General features: G+C 40.3%; 1 protein-coding gene across 1 annotated transcript in view; it reads right to left on the reverse strand.

Moving 5' to 3' along the window:
- Nucleotides 1–18,937, reverse strand: part of ajap1 (adherens junctions associated protein 1) — a 55,072-nt gene extending 36,135 nt beyond the window's left edge. The window contains exon 1 of the mRNA XM_038723820.1: nucleotides 18,522–18,937. Coding sequence (XP_038579748.1) covers nucleotides 18,522–18,550 — 29 coding nt within the window. The 5' untranslated portion in view covers nucleotides 18,551–18,937. The remainder of the gene's footprint in view (nucleotides 1–18,521) is intronic.
- Nucleotides 18,938–19,470: the final 533 nt, after the last annotated feature.

The following is a 19,470-nucleotide window of genomic DNA, read 5'->3' on the forward strand; positions in this document are numbered from 1 at the left end:
CAACTCAGAAGCTGGAACTGAATCAAAGTCGAATGTCAGGCAAGGCGGTCCTAAAGATCATAAGGTCGTAAGCCAGTATCAGACAGTATGTGAATAATGGATTAGCCAGTTACAGTCACAATTTTCTCTACAAAATGAGGAAACTCGTCACATATCAAGCATCTTGAAAAAAGCGAGCGATGCCCTGTGCTTGATGATTCTGCTCTTCGCCCAGAAAAGATCAAAGCAGCTGAGTGCTGTGTAGGCTATTGTGCGCAACAGTTCTGCAAACCATGTGCCAGTGGGGCACAGATAGGCAAAGAAACAAAGGGGAGGATATAGCCTCTGTGAACAAGGCCAACTTTGAAGGCAGTTCTGAAGCCTTTTTAAAATGCTTTACAGAGTCTCAATGTTTTAGTAATCATAAGAAGTCAAGCTAAAACAAAGTGGCAAGACAGTTAAGACTACATTAAAGCCGCACTACACATAGGGAATATTAAAAAAGTCTAAATTTAGAGCCAGATTCCTTCCTTATAGTGTATATAAATTACTGTCATGAGAGTACAAGGGGCTAATGAAGGATTATCTGACTCTTTGAACTCATCCTTTGCACCATGTTAGTCCCAGTAAAACAAAACTATTATCACCGCAGCTTATCAGATATTGCACCTAATTATTGTCTTCTGCACTGTATCTCTGGCCCACTTCTCATGTCATCATCACACTATGATCACTTGTGCAAAGTAGGTCTTAATTAGAACTTCTTGGGAGTTTGCAGAAGTGAGGCCTCAGCAGATGGGCTTCCCACCTGAGGGAGGTGAAAAAGGCATACCTTCTTCAATCCCCACGCCCGGCGCCCCCAGGCTGCAATCAATAGAAATTTTATCAGCGTGGTCTTGACAGCCCTGACACTGAGTACACATTTTCTCGCCAACACAGCCATTGAAAGGTGCCTTGTTGAAGGTGACTGCAACTTTGATGAATAGCTGGGTGTGATGGCAGACGTTATCTGTCAGGCAGGATTCAGACTGAATCTGTGGGGGGTTTTTTAACGTCTCAGTGGGGTTTTTTCCTGTGTTAACAATTTCAGAGTACAAAAAATAACCAATATTTTTATTCAGGGTAGAATTAGCAATTGATAGAGCATTTACACGCTGAACTATGTTATCCATGTCTCTCCCACACACTTCTAAAAACAGCATCCACTGGGGAGAAGGTTTGCCAGCTACAGTTCATGAAGTTTCATGCTGCGGTGGGTGGTTTTCTCTGGTGGGTCCAAACAGACACAGCAAAAGGTTAAAATGAGACTTTGTGATCATATGCAGGAGGACTGCATCTCAGCAACAAACTTGTTTTCACTGACTTTTTCGTTTTGATATTTCATTTGCTTGGTGTTGTGTGGACTCTACGAAGACTAGTAAATGCATCAGCTTTCTGGAATTCCTGAAATAAAGGATATTTGAAATTCATTTGTTTCAAAATGTTACCACCTAATCTCTAAGACTAATAACTCTCATAAGCCTTAGCATTGCTGACCTGTTTTTTTCTTCATCGCGGCCAGTTTTATGCTTTTACAGACACTAATTTTTGCCAGACAGAGTGAGAGCTGTCCTAGATGAGGTTCTCTTTAGCTTTATGAATTCAACCTTATAAATTTTTCAACTGACACAGGAACATACATAGAAACACACATTAAATAATTTACTTCTCAGTTGTGTTTTATTTGTTTTACTGTAATGACTTTTTGTAAATATATAATAAGGGTGAATGTTATCTGGTTATCCCTCTTGTATAAAAAAGTCCAGCCATTGAAAATACCCACAAAGGTGAAATGAATGTCCTGGTGTAGCATGAATACAGTCCTAAGGTGATAAGTTTGAAAATCTTTTCACTGCTGCAGATCCCTGCCACTGGTACAGCCAGTGATAGAGACAGGAATTCCGCAATTGTGGGTTACTTGTGGTACTTTAGTATTTACATGCTATATTAGTGTAGTATTTTGTAGTTACAGCTTTCAGTCTACATATATTTTATCAAACACTAGCACACATGTTGGTAAGTTGCCATGGGTCATGTTGAAAATGTGCTTTGATGAAAGGGGAGGTTTTCCTGTCTTATGTTTCAAGGAAAACCTTTTCAAGAACAAACTATAAAAGAAACTTCTCCACCTCTGATTTACGCTTTTGTGTTGAAACTTTTTGTATCAAAACCACTTTCAGACTGAACCCTCTAGGCTTAACCAAACACTTGAACTGAGCTAAACAGATTCTGCTGCTGGTTTCAGCACAATAAGGATTCCCTAGTCAGCATCTCCAGTGTGTAGACACTGGCTATGTTTACACTGGTGAGAGTCTTGTTTAAGGTCTTATTCACATTTAGAAAAGAGAATTTCTGCTCTCTCACTGGATAGTTGCAGTTTATTTTAATAGAGCAAAACATGTTGAAAATCCACACCATGGTAACCTGTCTCATATGGGACTAAGCAGACTCGTTAGTCATGATCTGACACCAATTATCTTAACCCTGTTATGATAATAATGAGGTAATGTTGCATCTTAACATCTGGTTAATATCTTTTATTTATTTATTTATTTTTATCTCTTTGGATAGCATTAAAACGCAATTTGTTTTTACAGTAATACCATATACTGTATATACACTATGGTGAGAATATGTAAGAATATTATGTTCAGCTTTTCCGTTATGTGTCTGCGCAATCAGATGTTTTTCCAGTTGGAAACATTAGTTGTGGCATTCAGGGCCTGTGTGGATCACTGTATTATATGTTATTTCTAGTCAAGAGGTCTGAAAAGCATGATGCTGTCATGGCTTTCCTCAAAAGCCTGCAGGGTTGTGGGTCAGTTATGTCTTCCTTTAAAATCATACTGTTAAGTAGCGCCTGTAGCTATGTTGCTAGATTGAACAACTTTAAAGGATTATGGATTGAGAACACACTAAAGACAGTGGGATGCTGGTGAGACCTCAAACAATGTTTCCATTCATTCCACCTTGCCTGATTCTGCCAGCCTCGAGCACAGCCTGTTCACACTGGGGAGAAGACTTAAAATAGAGATGGGGGGGATATGGAGTAGGCATTTGCATTACCCTAAGAGAGTGACAGAGATGGAAAAAGAATAGAGAGAACAGGGAAGGAGCTGTGTGGCAGTCTTACCCCTCTGGGGGGTAAAAACTCTGATAACATCCAGGCCATGGAACAAGGACACTTCTCCTTTCAGATGACTCACTGTGAGGGCAGCACACGCAGGAGTGCAGATTGGACCCCACTGGCAAAGCAAGCTGCATTTGACTGCTTCATCAAATTAAAACAATGGCCCCTCAAATGTGAGAGAGAAAGGGAGGTATGTAGACTGTATTAGGCATGGGCAGGTTATCGGTTTCAAGGTATCCTGTGGTATGAAAAAGTCAAGGTTTCAAAACCACTAAAAATGTCTATTATACAAATGCTGACGCATCAGCTGTTTTTAATGTCTCGTCAAAGATGGAAAGTGCAGGAATCCTGCAGGTTATGTGTAACGGGGCCCCGCCCCCTCTGATTGCTGTGAGCAGTCAGTCACCTGTGTGTATGATGGCCGACATTTTCCCCCGTCATAAAAGTCTAAGTCTGCCTTATGATATTCTACCCCTGGGAGCACCACTGATCACTTTTCACCGAATTCAAAGTAACACTGTCTTGAAATGAACATTTGCAACATGCTAAGAGAGTTAGCGTGTTTAGCACTGGTGAAATAAATACTATTGGCTTGCTACCGAACATGGCTCATTAACTAGCAACTAGTTTCACTGCTCACGCTACTTCACAGAGAGGGGAGGAGCAGAGTACGACGTTTCGAACAGTATTAAATTTAGCAGGTATCACTGGCTTTTGTTTAAGTCTGCCACCATTGTGCACATCTGTTAATAATCACAACATTTAAAAAAGAAGAAGTAAAAAAAACCCAACTGCTGTTGTCTGGTGTCTTTTCCACTGTTTGTCTGTTGTACGGAGAGACTGTGTGCGTGGGAGAGAGATAGACACAATCATCGCGCTCTGTCTCTCCCTCTCTTTTGTAATTACTGTATGTGCATCAAAACTGAAATAACAACACTCAATTTTATAGCATTATTTGATATTATTCTTAGCAGTAGTTGTATATGTTGTTGCTTAAAAATAAAATATAGTGTGTTCCATGGAAAAAAGTTGATGTGTTTTACCCAGACGTTTTAAAATAATACATTTTAGAGCTGTAATTGCAATACGGTGATAGTGTGATATTTTTGCTTAAGGTTATCTTACCATCAAAATCGCAGTCCAGCCCATTTCTAGTATATATAATATATTGTGTATAATATATATATATATATATCAGATATACAGATAGGTGACAAATTTAAGGACTTAGGGTGCATCCCAAGTCTCTTAAGCTGATGATACACGGAGCAGCTTTTAGAGCAACGTTGTTGGGCAATTTTGCTGTCAGTAGAAATGATTAAAGATTACTACCATAATCCCCCCCTCCCGCTGACCCGCCACCAGCAAGATTGCTCAAAAAGTTGCCCCGTGTATCATCAGCTTTACATGTTGGTCCACAGTGAACCCTAACCCTATGTACACAAAGTCTTCTGAGATGAGTAGACAGAAAAGTACAATTTATTCTTCCTGATACGAGCTCTAAAAGGCCTCATTTGCGAGTCAAAAGTGGAAATATTAAACGCCACTAGACATTGAAACTTCAAGGAAACTTACCCACAGCATTCAGAGGCGAGGATGCGGAAAATAAATGTGCTTAAAACCCAGAATGAGCAATCTATACGAGTCCTGTCTCAAGCCCTTTACAGATGGAGTGAAAGGATGCCATGTGTGAAATAATTTTAGAGGACTTTTTTGGGGAAAAGAAAGACATGAACTTAAAGAAAAAATTAAACAAATCCCTTTTTATAGCCACAAGACGAGCTGAGGTAATATTGTTCAAAAAAAATGTTGAATAAACTGATTCTTTTAGTCAGGCAAAAAGCATGATCCCGTATTTGTAGGTATTGAATTGTCCGGACCTCAGCAGAGGCAGAGGGTTGACTTACTGGACCTCTTGCATTTGAAGTTGAATACCTGTGCTCTATATGATCAAATGGATGTTCAATTAATTGACCTGTGTTCCTATCCTATGTTTCAACGAAAGCTGATATTGAATTATTTTCAAGTCCTATATTTATATTTTCCATTGGCTCAATTCACCCAGACACTATTATTGCTGAATCCAGAAAATAATAATAATAATAATCCATGTCCAAAGCCTAGTTCATACTACATGATTTTAGGCCTGATTTGCTGGTCGGCGAGCTCGGCTATCGTCAGGCTGTGATCGGCGGTCGCCAGCTCTCTCTGTAGCACAGACAATCCCTGCTACCTGTGTGTGCTAATCCATTCTTTCTTTGCTAGATTTATAATAACAAACAACAGCTGTTTCATGTGTAGGTTTGCGTGTAGCGTGTGACCCATCAGTCACCTAGTGTGGACGCCACAACGACGTCACAAGATGGCAAGTTGTGTAGTCTGAACAGCACGGTGATCTGCCAGACGCTGAAAGTCGTGTCTGCACGAGCCTTAAGTGAACTCTCCATGTCTACGGTAAGCCCACCTCTCCACTGTCCAGGAAATCTTCTGCTCCACAGATCACTGCTTGGTCAGCTGAGCCTGATGAATATACATAAATGACATCACGTACTGTGGTGCCAACAGACCTAAGCTTTCAATAACAGAGGAAGGTTCATGCCATATTAGCATCACAGTAAAATCACAAGTGCATGACGCTTTAGGGAGCTGAAAATGCCACTTAATCTCCCCAAAGACTAAACTGACCTCTAAAAAACATAAACCACAGTGGTGATGTACAGTAAATAACGGCTTTAATATGCTGGTAATTGCCTCGCTTTCATAACATAAATTCACATCTTATGGAAATGACTGACCTTCCTGGGATTAGTGAGGGAAAACTAATATTATTATTTTTTTTGCCTCAACTGCGGCGTATTGAGGAAATAAGGGCATCATAACAGTCCTTCTCTGCCCTTCCCAGTTCCATTAATTCCAGCATGTAGCTTTAAGAGAATCTGACCCAGAATAATCACTGTTTTTAAGAGGAGGTCAGCAGAGATGTACTGTAAAGCTCAGTCAGCCTCAAGTAGGGAAACTCTAAACAACAGAACTTAACGACTGCTCTCTTTGTGAAATAGAAGCAATATAAGCAAAGGTACAACACACTGAAAATACTCAATCTCGCCAATGTTTCTGGTTATTTGGTTATTACATAGGGTTAAAGTGATACTTTGGCTTAGAGAAGAACAGACAAAAAGCAAATCATGCAGCCAGAAAACTGTTTTTTAAAACCAGGATGGGACATTTTGTTTTATCGTATTTTACTTTGCATATTTTCATCTTACTTTCAAAAACTATTTCAGTAAATTGTGATTCCCCAACAGAATTAGCCGGGGTGTCATCCCTCGCTGAAGAGCAAAAAGAAAACAATGCATGTACTTTCAGACAGGTTTCTCTTCCAAACCATTTGCTTCTTTAGAGGTTTCAAAGAGTGACTGACAATTCACAGAGCAGGAATCACAAGGACCGAGGTTGACCGAGTGATGTCACAGCAATTACACTTATTGTGTGTCCACCTCAACAGAGCTAGGTATGGTTGCAACCTGAAGTTCAGGAGGCAAAAGGGTGCTGAGTTGGACGGCCTACTGAGTTGGACGGCCTACCCCAATCCTTAGCCCAAACCCAAACATTAACCCAAACCTTCAAATACCAACTGTGAGGTGGTTGCAGTGTGGGGTTTTATTATTTCCTGCAACTAGAGAATAAATTCAGATAAGAATTCACAATTTAGACGATCAAATTACTACTTTGAAATTTAGACTTAACAGCACAGTTAACAGAGGCACGTGCTGTCATGGGTGCAGCCGATGTGTAGACATTTTAGTCTGAGAACATTTTAGTCTGACAAAGGAAGCTGTGGAATATTTTACACAATGTTCTTCTCTGATAAATATTTGAACATTTTGCAATTGTTTAGTTATTGTTTATTAGGCAACTATGAAGCTTGCCACTTGGTGACTGACTTTAAGTGCAATAAGTCTGTAGTGCCCTTGACTGAGATTGATGGGGAACTATGTAAAAGAGTTTCGATATATTGAGATTGAGACTGACAACCTTATATTTACTGTTACCACACTTCTAAAGCCAAGAAACAGAGGATTCGCTTCTTTGAACAGTTAACATGAATCATCATGTCCTTTTACTTTTTAATAAGTCAGAATGTCAAGGACTGCTACAGACTTCAGCACGTCATAAAGACAATAACACAACTTTACAATGATCTAATCCTAAATTCGATGCAATCTAGGGTGCTCTTATGGCATCCAACAGAAGTTCAAGCTGCATAGGGGAAGAAAGAAGCAGTGGTCCCGACTCCTGTCTTGTTTGTCCCGAAAAACTAAACCTGAGTTTTGATTAGTGATTTGATCTAATGAAATATTAAATACAGATCATTGTGAAACATTCTTTTGGTGTTGCGCACAGATAGGCACTATTCCAATTCTCCATTGGCTGGCAGCAGGGACTGCAGGGTGTTTCTGGACATTGTGTCAATATAGCTGTTATAGCGGCAAAGTAAGCTGTGTATGTGCAGGCAGCCACGGAGAAGGAGAGAACTGACGCGCATTGTGCAGACAGATGTGACAGGCACAGCACTGATGAAGTGAATAAAATTCATTTTACTGTATGTAACAGATCATGATTCACACACATACAATACAGTCATTGTGTTTTGTTGCCTAGTGACGAATAGTTGACTTAATGAACAAAAATAATTAATTTTAGCGTTGAGTTTTGTTTTACTGTTCACCCACCCCAACACCCCTGTCCCAGATTTCACCTGTTCTCATCTGGTCACCCTAGTGATAGCACAACTGTATACTATTGTGAACATGTTGACTGGAGAACACTGGATGCCTTTTCACCTTCCTTCTGTGTCACAGACTGAATTGAATATACTGTATGTTTTAATTTTGCACTGCTGCTTCATCGGCTGTGTGTATGTACGGGGTAAAGCAGATGATGGGGCTGGGGACTGTTGGGAAATTTAGATTACAGAGCAAAAGCGAGGCTCTTATGTTGTGCGGTACTTGCCCAGTGCAAAACTCTCAAGGGGAGTGAGGGAGTATGTGGGAGGAAAATTCAACAAGCTCCAGAAACACGCTTACATTCACACACACACTCACACACACACACACATTTCCTGACCATTCTGCTCCCTTTAATAAACCTGTCTCTCAGGTGATCTTCCTCCTTTTACATAGTTTTTACACCCGCTGGGGACAACAAACAAATGAAACCATGGGGGTAGAAAGCTTGCTGATATTTCAACATGCAAATCATTTTTGGTCCCACGCAGCTGGTTGGTCAGTCCACTTCTTTGGTCCAGAGTGAAATGTCTGGACAACTTTTGGATGGACTGTCATGAATTTTTGTGCAGACATTAATGGTTCCCAGAGGTAAATACTGTTGAAATACTGCTTTGGTGATAATTTGACGTTTCATCTTGCACAATACTCTACATGCACAATGTAGTGTAACAGGGAGGAACGATATGCAAAAACAAAAATCATATTGCGATTATTATGACAGATATTGCGATTGTGATATGAGTCACAATTTTAGTAGGAAATGTAATTTTTGCATTTCCTTTTCCCTGAAAAAAATGATGATTTGATTTTTGATGATTTGCAGACCACTATGCTTCATTTATAATGGTATGTTGTGACGCATTTCACCTACATCAAGAAATTGCAGCTCCTGCAATTTGGATATTGTACTTCCTGTTAACTCTACCTTCACCTCCAACCTTAGGGGTCACTGTGCAGTGCTTAAGTTACATATTACTATTAGTATTTTCTGTTAGTTTTTATATATAGTGTTAAATATTAAATGTATGTTACAATTGTTCTTCATAGTGGATCACAGTATTTATTGATGCAACAGTATGGTATGTAAAATTAAGTTCCGATCTCACCTCATTACCCTTCAACACTGATCCATCGATCACTGAACCTGACAGGATCAGCGCTACAGTGCAGCGTGATCTAAGTGTCTCTTGAGCGCCTAAATTGACTGGAATCATCTCCACTTGCACAAGGAAATAAAATCCACACATGGGAGTGTAATCATGCATACAGTTTGAAAGAAACACCCAACTGTCATTTAGGAAAATATACAGCCATTACAAAGGCTGAACTTCTCAGAGAAATTTGTTATTCATATGAAAAATATGGCGAGCTGCCTTTCCAGTCCAATAAACTCAATAAAGTGTTAATGAAAAAGCAAATTGAAAATGTCAGAAGTAATACAAAATTCTCAAAGAAATTCTCTGCAAACTTGATGAATGGTGCAGCACATCGGATATTTATGAATTATGAAAGTACAGGGCTTGTTCTATTACACCATTTAAAACTCATTTTAACTGGCATACGGCCCACAGTCCTGGACACAATAGATTCTGTTATGACACTGCAGGCAAACTTTAGCACATTGTTGAAGTAGTGTTTCACTTTTTGTCAGACTAGAAGGTAAATTCTTCGCTAAAGGAAAGCCAAGCCTAATTCATCACAGTTGTCTGGAGGCCTTAATGTGTGTTAATAAGGTGTTACGCGTTTGAGAGAAAGAATGACAGTCAGCACTTCTGCTATCAAATAACTCTCACACAGTACGACATGAAAAGCATTAGGACTTCTCTGGAGACATCAGCACCTTTCTTATCCACCATAATTCTCACAGACAGTATCATATTGTGGCAGCAGCTCAAAATGAACCATTAGCAAAATGCTCTATTGTTATTTTAATCCAGTTCTGCTCATTTTTCTTATGCTTGGCACTTTATTCCACTCTCTTTTCCCCCATTGTGCAGAGCACTTTTCAGGGATGAGGCTCCAATAGCTTTTTTATTCCTGAGGGAAGATCAGGGGGATACGATTTACGTTTGAACCTTATGTTTTGGGTGCATATTTTTCAGAAGTACATGGTACCTTGGCAGCACTTCAGACTAGGGCTGAAATGATTCTTTGAGTAAGTCCAGTAACTTGATTACTAACAATCATCAATTAAAATTATTTGCGTCAAAGCTTCATTTAATCCGTATAACTATATACAGCACACTGTGTTTTCCACGGATAATTATTAGTAGAGCCCAACCGATATGGGTTTTTGGGGCCAGATGCCGATATTAAAGTGAAAAAGGGCTGATTTATAAGCCGATATTTTGATTTTGAAAATTATTTGGATAGTAGAGAACTTTCCTGAATAAACTACCCTTAGATCAGGCCGATATTGAAAGCTGTTATGTACGTGGGCTTTAATATCTTTTCCTGAATGGATTATGTTAAAAAAAAAAAAAAAGCCTATGGTTACAGTCTCAACAACTGAACATGTAAACCAATGCACATGAATAAATATTTGCTGCTAGAATGTGCAACTTTTTCAGCCATCTATAAACAGAGAGAGCGAGAGAGAATAAGCAAATGTATTTTACCGTACACATAATCTGCCATAATGACTACTTTCAATGTAGCATATTCACATCTAGTTACTCCATTTACCAGCACTCAGTAATTCTATCCAAAGCTACGAGAAACCATTTTTCAGCCACTATCCAGCTAAAACAGGCCGTCTATGATACAGTGACCCAGAAGAAACACTGCGGCTGAATGCATCTAACCCTATTTGACTTTCTACATTGAGGACCTGCAACTATGAGATTTCACACTAACGTTTCACATGTTTTTTTCAGCTAGGACGCCATGTTAGATGGGTGGTGATGGCGCAATGGATAAGACACACGCCTTTGGTGCCGAGAGACCTGGGTTCAATTCCCCACTATGACCCATCCACCATTGTGTCCCTGAGCAAGACACTTAACCCACTAACCTCAGACATGTATAGCAATTGTAAGTCGCTTTGGCTAAAAGCGTCAGATTAATGTAATGTAGATCCTGTTTATTTATATGTCCCCTCTGGTTTGATCATTTCCGACATACCGACTGTTACTGTGGACAAGCGGCTCGCAGATCTGTTTAGAACATCCTACGTTAAACACTATAGTTTAACAACTTATTAACATTAGCACTCTTCCACTGATAAACATGCTATTAGCAAGTTTTGAGGCAAATCTAATTCAGCAATGTGAATCCTTAGCTGCTGTAAGCAATGTTTAGAGAATATTTAGAAGTGATGAACTAGGGAGAACGTCTGCTAGAACTTGAACACCGTTTTTGAAATACATCTCCAATAAAGTACGTCAACAGTGTAGCCGCCGCCACTCACCAACTGTAACATTGTACATACTACTGTGACCCGGGAGGAAACCGGGAGAGGGCAATGAAAAAAGGGAGGGTTAACAAGTATGGTCATGAATGTTTTCAGGACAGAAGTGATGAGGACTACTTTTATTAATATATTATTATATATTTAAGTTATGTATTTCACCTGACAGATGACCGTGATCACATACTCTCCGTTGTTCGTTCTGCATGCTCCAGAGACAGATCAGAGAAAGCGACAGAAAGTGTCCATGAAAACCCTGTATAGTGTGTCTATTTTCAAACTGAACTAGCCTACAACAATAGCATGACGTCTATGTTTCAGCACCTCAGAAGAAAGCAGAATGTCAGTGTGCATCTAGTCCACAGAGCAGAACAAACACAAGGTATATGAAGGCTCATAAAGAATGAAGGCTGCGTTAATTTTGGCTCAGCACCAAATGGTTAGACAGTTAGTGACTCGCTGGTGTGCTGAAGCCTGTCAGGCCAAAGAGAATCAGATGATGTTGGTGAAAACCGTCAACATGTAACAAGCATGGATTAGTTCAACCTCAAGCTGATGAAAATATTACTGTAACCTTGCAGTGGGAGTTTACCTGAGTTTTCAACATGTTGTGTGAAGCTGTCTCCCTGTCTGTCTATATCCGCTGTCACACTGCCTTTTTTCCGTGAGCATTGTGCCAATATGCGGCTCACTGTGCTGTATAAGCCGAGAACGTTGAGTAACCGAGCTTGAACACATCTGGAGAAAAGCGACAGCTGGTGTTTCCGTGGTGATTGTGGGATCGCTGTATGAAAGCTGTTGTGTTTCGGATTATACTCGCTCACTTTTATGAGCACACACCTGGTTGCAATCGCAAAACCGCACCGCTAGTGGCCACTGAAAACTACATGTCAATGTTGTGTTCACAACTTTTTACTGCTGCCCCCAAGTGGCATTAAAGGTTAATACTACGTCACTGTCAACAAATCTAATGAAAAACAAACAAGCAATGTTTAAGTCCGTCTCACACAAACTTTGTGAGTTTCCCAGTATGTATGTGACTCTCAACCCAAAGAATTGTAAATTTAAATTAAAATTGTAAATCCTTAATTATGGGTCACAAATATACAGTTAGAATTTTATTTTAATAGGTGAAATTATCTCCCAAATAGATGTAGTTTTTATCAAATGTTACTCAAACAACAGAATATAGTGCATTTGTTGGAGACTATTTCAGATGCAGATTTGATACAAATGAGTACTTTCTGCAACAGGACGCTATATGTAAGACTGACTCAAGCTAAAGAACAGAAACCATGTTCATGATAATGAAGGAAAAATGTCAATCCAGCACAACGCTGGGGCTCATTGATGTGTTTTTAGACAGAGACAAGGAGTTGGGATCAATTCATTGTTGGATTTAGTGTTTTTATGGAGCTTGTTGATATTATGATGTTGATTTTATTTAGTAGTGTATTATAAGGATACGTGTTTATTGTTGGTTGCATTTGCACTGCAGTTGTGGAAGTATTTGCATTTCATGCAGTACAGCTGAGGAAGTTCGACCTCTGTCCACTAAAAGGAAGAACTGTGATACGTCTGAGTCTCTATTTGCATCCGCAATCATGCCTTTGTTGGAACTGAAGGGCGCTGTGTGCTCAAGCTCTCAGGATAAGCGACAGGGCAAATATAACCCAGCATGTATACACACACATACACTCACATACACACATGCAAATGGCTCTGTGGTGGCGAGCTCTATTGTCAAGATACACCGGAACCAAATCACTTATTCCCACTATATTTTGTTTCTAATTTGTTGATTATGGTGGCTAAACCCTCCTAGATCCTGCTCCAACTGAGTAACTTGCCACTGATATCAACTTGAGTGTGATAAGCATTGAGAATGACCAGGTATTCACAGCCACTGCTCTCATCTCCAGACCAACCACCAGATCCAGATCAACCACCATGGAAAACACATTACTCAGGTATTCTGCTATAAACTGGCTCATACAAACAATATCCATTTTAGAATTACCCTTTATAACACCTATTTTGTCTTATTTTGAATCAGAATGCAATATTTAGGTGTTGCAGCTTTGGCCGTAACCTCAGTTATTTCCCTTGTGTTTCCCTTTTCCCACCATGTTTCCTGTTTTCCGATGTATGTCTTTGAGTGTGTGTGTGTGTGTGTGTGTGTGTGTCAGTGTAGTGGTCTTTCTAGTTGAGAGAGAGAGCTATTATTCAGAAGTCATCGCTGAACATGTAAACAAACTAAATGACTTCACAATGAGTCAGAAACATTAGTGGGGGATGCTGACAATCAACTTTGTCGATTCAAAAATCTTCTGTTTTGACCTTTTCCTTGGGAGAATGCAAGTGGGCTGCCGTTCAGTACCTGTGTAAATTGACCTCTGAACATAGCTTCATCATGAAACTCCATTGTTTGGAATTATCTCTACGCATTTGTTGTGTTTCTTTTAAACATATCAGCCGTATGTGGCTGTGTAGCTTTGAAGAATACAGGCACTGAGGTGTAGGAGTTAAGCTCTCCTATGTAGATATCCTGTATTAGGGAGATAAATACCACAGTTGGCTCTCACAAGAGTTCCAGAGATTTATGGATTGCTTCTGTGCAGCAGGCCTCTGGGAAGCAAATATTCTACGAAATCCTCCAAATGTTTTGGTAGTGTGCAACACACAAACGCACACAAACAGACTCCATCCATGCCTTTAAGGCTGAGCTGCAGCAGCTGCTACTATAGGTGGTGTAAAAAAGTTTGTTGCATTGCTGAGGTTGGCAAACAAGCAAAAAAGAAAAAGGGTGGGGTGGGTAGAGTGTGGGTATGTGTGTGGTTTAGAGGGGGACTAAGATGCAACAGCCAAGGGTGTTGCATCATCCCATTAATTACTCCCACTGCACAATGTCCTCCACTACAGTGTGCATGACCCACATGCTCAGAAAGATAAGCAGGGCTGTAACGAGCATGGGAATAGGGTGAAAAAAAACAAGGATCAGACGAACCGGACAATACTCCAATCAACTCAGCCCCTCACTGTCAAAGTTTTTATTTCGGCCTAAGCCTCAATGCACATCAATTACAACTGAGTAGCTGGGAACAAAATAAAGAGGGTTGGGGGGGGGGCATTCTTTTGTTCATTTATGAAGTATTTTAGTGGAAAGTGGCCTGCTGAGAGTCACCCCCCATGGCTGGAGATGGCCAGTTAGTGGGAAGGGCCATGACAGATATATCTGATCCTTTGTGGAGGCAGTATTGATCCAGCAAAAGCTCACTACATGAATCAAGTATGAGCTCTGTGCAGTTAGTTCCTTCACTCTGTGGGATGGATGTGCTTCAGTGCAATAGAAACACACACTTTCTCATGTAGCCCAAAATGGACAAGCTGGTCATTAAACCCAATCAGGTTGAGGGCTGCTGGCATAGTGGGAGCTTGGACTTGAATTTCATGCGTTGCTCATGAGTGAGTTCAAAGAAAACCGAGCAAAATACAGCAAAACGCATTGCCATAACTTCACCCTAATTTATAATTCTCAAATCTCAATTCTCATTTTCCAAAAGTTATATGTGCTGAACTCCAGAGCTCTCATTTCAAGCATCCTCTGTGCAGTTATGTGTTATGGTGGGAAAGTGAACTTTACAGTGGCAGTTATGGTCCAATTCGGCCTATGTCTCTTCTCTACTAATTGCTATGCCCATCAATGACAAGTCATTTCCACTCCACCTGTCCTTAGCAGCAGTAAGTTTCTCTCTTCTCTTGTCTTTCTCTCTCGGTTGTGTTTTCCAGGATGGTCAGATCAACCAGCCTGCATGTCTGTTTTGTATCTTACGCTATTTCACAGGGACAACCTGTTCTGGTCCTTCTGGATTTAACAGACTGCTGAGCACAGGGTATTTACGATATCCACTCACACACACACATACACACTCAAGTCTCCAGAGGATAGGATCTCAGAGAAGCAACACAGCCTATTTCACTACAAATTAGGTTAATCATGCTCCAGAGAGGCCCAGTTAATAACCCTCATAGAGGCTATTAAGATGGCACCTAAATCACATGAATATCTGAATATCCGATGGCCCCTTACACAGTAATGCCATCTTTATCCCTGGAGTTCTTGTGAGGATGATGACTGGTCATCAACACCCTTAAAAACCCTGAGAAAACACCTCAGTGTGTAGAGTATAATACATAAGGAGCCCTGGTTCATTAAGCCAGCGTTATTAATCAAAATTAGACTATTTCTCAGCTACAAAACAGTTTTCTTTCTTAAACAGGGATAAGACACAGAATACCAAGTACCATCACCATTATGTTCTCATATTGTTTTGAGGACATAATTCTCATGTTCTCATATTGTTTTGAGGACATAATTCTCATGTTCTCATATTGTTTTGAGTACATAATTCCAGAGCTCTTGCAACTCAAGTTTCATTAAAGCCACTTTCTCTCTTTTTCTTTCTGTACATTCTGAGAGTCCTTTCGAACTAACACTCACTTATATATCACACTTACCCCATCCCCATGTATTACAAGAATTTATCCAGGCCAGAAAAACCTAGACACATACAGGAACAGTCACCTGCATTTAATAATCCTGTTGTAGGCAAGTGGAAAGTGACAAATGAAGCCAAAGGTAACTGGTGTCTCTGCCAGTAATGTAACGGCGCAGTGTGTCGAGGCTAAAGAAACTGTGTGACATACATCCAAGAAATAGGCTATTGAGCCCTGAGATGCAGAGCCTCTCTGAGATCCGTATACGTTTATGAAACTTGAGAAATCCATTACTTTGACTGAAAAGGGTCACATGTAAGTGGCAATGCAGCGTGTGCTTTATTCAAGCTAACAGGGCACGTTGGTGAGCTGGATCTTCCTACTGGCACATTTTTGTTTCCTGAATGATAGTTTTATGGGTAGTTTGGTAGAATTTTTCACCATTTTTATATTTAGTGCAGAAATCATAACTTCATATTAATCAGACAATTGACAGAAAATGATTCAACCAATTGACTTAAGTAATTTATTAAGCAATATTTTTTTATATATTTTTTTTAATATTTCATATCATTGCAAAGTGAATATCTTTGAGTTTGGACTGTTGGTCGGACAAAAGAAACTATATGATGACTTTTGACATTTAAAAACTAAACAATTAATTATTCAAACTTAATTGCAGCCCTAATTTTGGGGGGGGAAACTCCATTATTGGGAAGGGCCATATAGTTGAAAGCTTGGTAATACAGTAAAAATAGTTATCACACTATGGAATATATTACGATATCAATTTAATCACAATATGGCAAACGTATGACAAATGCCAGCTGCTGCAAAAAATCAGATCTGTTCTTCAACTAACTCCACTGTTTAGCAACAAAGAACACCTCACATTTAACACAAAAACTTAAAAAACAAGTTTTGATTAATTTGAATGACATAATTTTGTGAAATAACATGATATGCTCATATCACCATCATTGTACAATTACACTGAAAGTCTACGGTATAAACAATGATACTGAATCATCACCCAACCCCTGTCCACAGAGTGTCCTAATGAGACAGTTTGCCCAGATTAAGTGAAGACTACCTACAGCGGTCTTCTTCAAAATCCTTGGTTTTAACATATTTAGGTATCTATGCATCCATCCTTCTCTCCAGGTTTGCTAAAGTTAGTGAGGTTGCATTTACGCCTCCACATATCAAGTTTCTGTAGGTGGTCTGTTATTTGTCTGTTCCAACAGGTACAGTAGCTTTCTCTGCACATGCTCAATTTCTTCAGCCTGTGATGGGAAACACAATCTGGAACATGGTGAATTACTACAAATAAGAAGCGGCTTCAGTCTATAACAGCAGTTGCCGCTCATCCCAAGTCCCATTATGTCATTCCACATCCTGTCAGCATGCGAGAGGGAAATTCCTGAAGATGGAAATTGGTTTATCTTTGCCTATGACCGATCCATATACAGATCTGAGACCTAAATGCATTTCATCTTATGCAACTGCTCTGGCTTACAGCGTGTATTGCCATTACCCTGCGAGGTCAGCCCTAAGATGGACAGTGTGTGTCATGCATAATAAACGTACAGCTGCAAATGGGCAGGAATTAGAGCTACCAGTGAGAATGAGATCCAGCAGGTGGCAAGAGAATTTCACCACTGGCAGGTTGGGTCTCATTTCACAGCGTGTCTAAACCTATTTTACGGCAAATGAATTAGCTCAATTTTAGCTTTTCTTTGCAGACTTCCTAACTAATCAAAGTCAGTAGCCTGGCCTCCATACTGCTTCAGTTTAGAGATGCCATGTTTAATCATTTATTATTTTGTTCTATGAGTGGATTTTTTTTATTGTAATCAAACAAATAAAGGAGACAAGGAGCAAGATGTGAGTGGATGTGTTAGGTTGACTGAGGTCCAGGCAGTCTGCATGACATCTTCTACTTTATCTTGGTTAAGCACTTGTACACCCTCTACTTCCATATTTATTAGGAGGGGAAAGCTAGACTTCCAAAGCCACAAACTCTAAAATGTTAATTGAATCATAATCCCACAAAGAAATGTGTTTAGTGTTTATAATTTATTTCACCAGCACCGACTAATTACCTTATTAATTGCGTATTTCTGTAAGAAACGTGCATGTGTTTGTTCTCACAAGCTGGGAGGAGCTGACAGAACTAACCTTGAGGCTCTATATGCGCGTGCGTCTGTACACGTGTGTTTTGGGCGTGTGCGTGTCTGCGAGTGTACGTGTGTGGCTTGCTCCGTACTGCTGGCGACCCCCAGCGTACAGGACGTGAAATTTTCGATCATATTTCGCTTAAACATCCCAAAACATTTCCATATAATGCCTCCGCCTTAACATTCCTCTGTGTCAACACCGCAGCGGAAAAATCATCGGTGTGGGCTTTTTGAAGAACTTTGGTACAACAAGACAACCTACGTTTTCCTGTTACAGTTTTCCTTTTACAGACCTATTCATACATCTAATCCAGTCATCATTTCCAGCAGACTCTCATAACTTGCGGTGGCGTAGATTAAAAAAACTGACACAACATGTTGTCGAACATCTGCGTCAAATGTGAAACAGTGTAAGACAGCATTTACATTTTTCATCTCCCATATGCATTTGCCAATCACAATATAATTATTGTAATATTAAATAAAATTGTTCTTACCTGCGCGCAACACTCTGTTTTATCCACATTTTTCTCGACTGCCGAATCCGACTCAGTCCTCCAGGTATCCTCCCATTTAGATGGGTTTCCACCAAAGTCGACAATAGCTTATAAAACACTCAAGTGAGGGGGACCTTACTCCAGCTGTCAGTAACGCAACCATTATTTAAGCCATATCCTTCAACGTTGCGCACGTCAAATCCCTCCGATAGCGCTGCCAAATCCCACTAAAAATACCGGAGCAATAGTCAGGTCTCTTTAAGTTGCTCGTCAATTGTTCTATGGGCGATAATGTCCCTCGTCGTCAGTTGAACGGAGAGGGGCACACGCTTACAGACGGGCAGGTGAGCGGGAAACCATCAGAGGTAGCCTACCCTCAAACTTTACCTTCACGCAGATCTTTCATTTCCCCCCCACCCACCCGGCTGGAAAGACAACGATGTGCGCTGCGGAGACAAAAACAAGGCATTTAGATGGCATCCTCGTAGCTGAAATGACAGCGCACCCTCTCCTACATTGCTGAAAGGCAGATGAACGTACAAAAAAAATGAGGGTGGAAGATGAGGATATTCGGTTCTCTGAAGCACGGAGGAGACAAGTCACCACTGACAGGGGGCTCTCATTATCCACTCACATCTCTGGAGGTGTTGAGGGGTGCGGAGGGGTTAGACAAAGTAAAAAAGGAAAATAGGTGCAACTGAAATTAGGAAGATGGGAAGCAATGAAGGAGAATCCTGGAGGTGGAGAGTTCTTTCAGAGGAGTTGGAGAGAGGGGGGGAATGAGAGTGTGCTGCTCCTCTTCTCAGACTGACGAACAACCTGCCTGCTGAGCCCCACGCTGCCATGACGTCATTTTAAAGCTAAATATGTCATGTGCCGGAGTGTCTCACGTCATGTGGGTGCACACTCATGAGTGTCAGATCGGGTATGACAAGGGGCAGCACGGCCC

The sequence above is a fragment of the Micropterus salmoides genome, unplaced genomic scaffold (genome assembly GCF_014851395.1).
Source record: "Micropterus salmoides isolate LMB-PRFRI ecotype aquatic unplaced genomic scaffold, ASM1485139v1 Ms_hic_scaffold_16, whole genome shotgun sequence".
NCBI classification, from domain to species: Eukaryota; Metazoa; Chordata; class Actinopteri; order Centrarchiformes; family Centrarchidae; genus Micropterus; species Micropterus salmoides.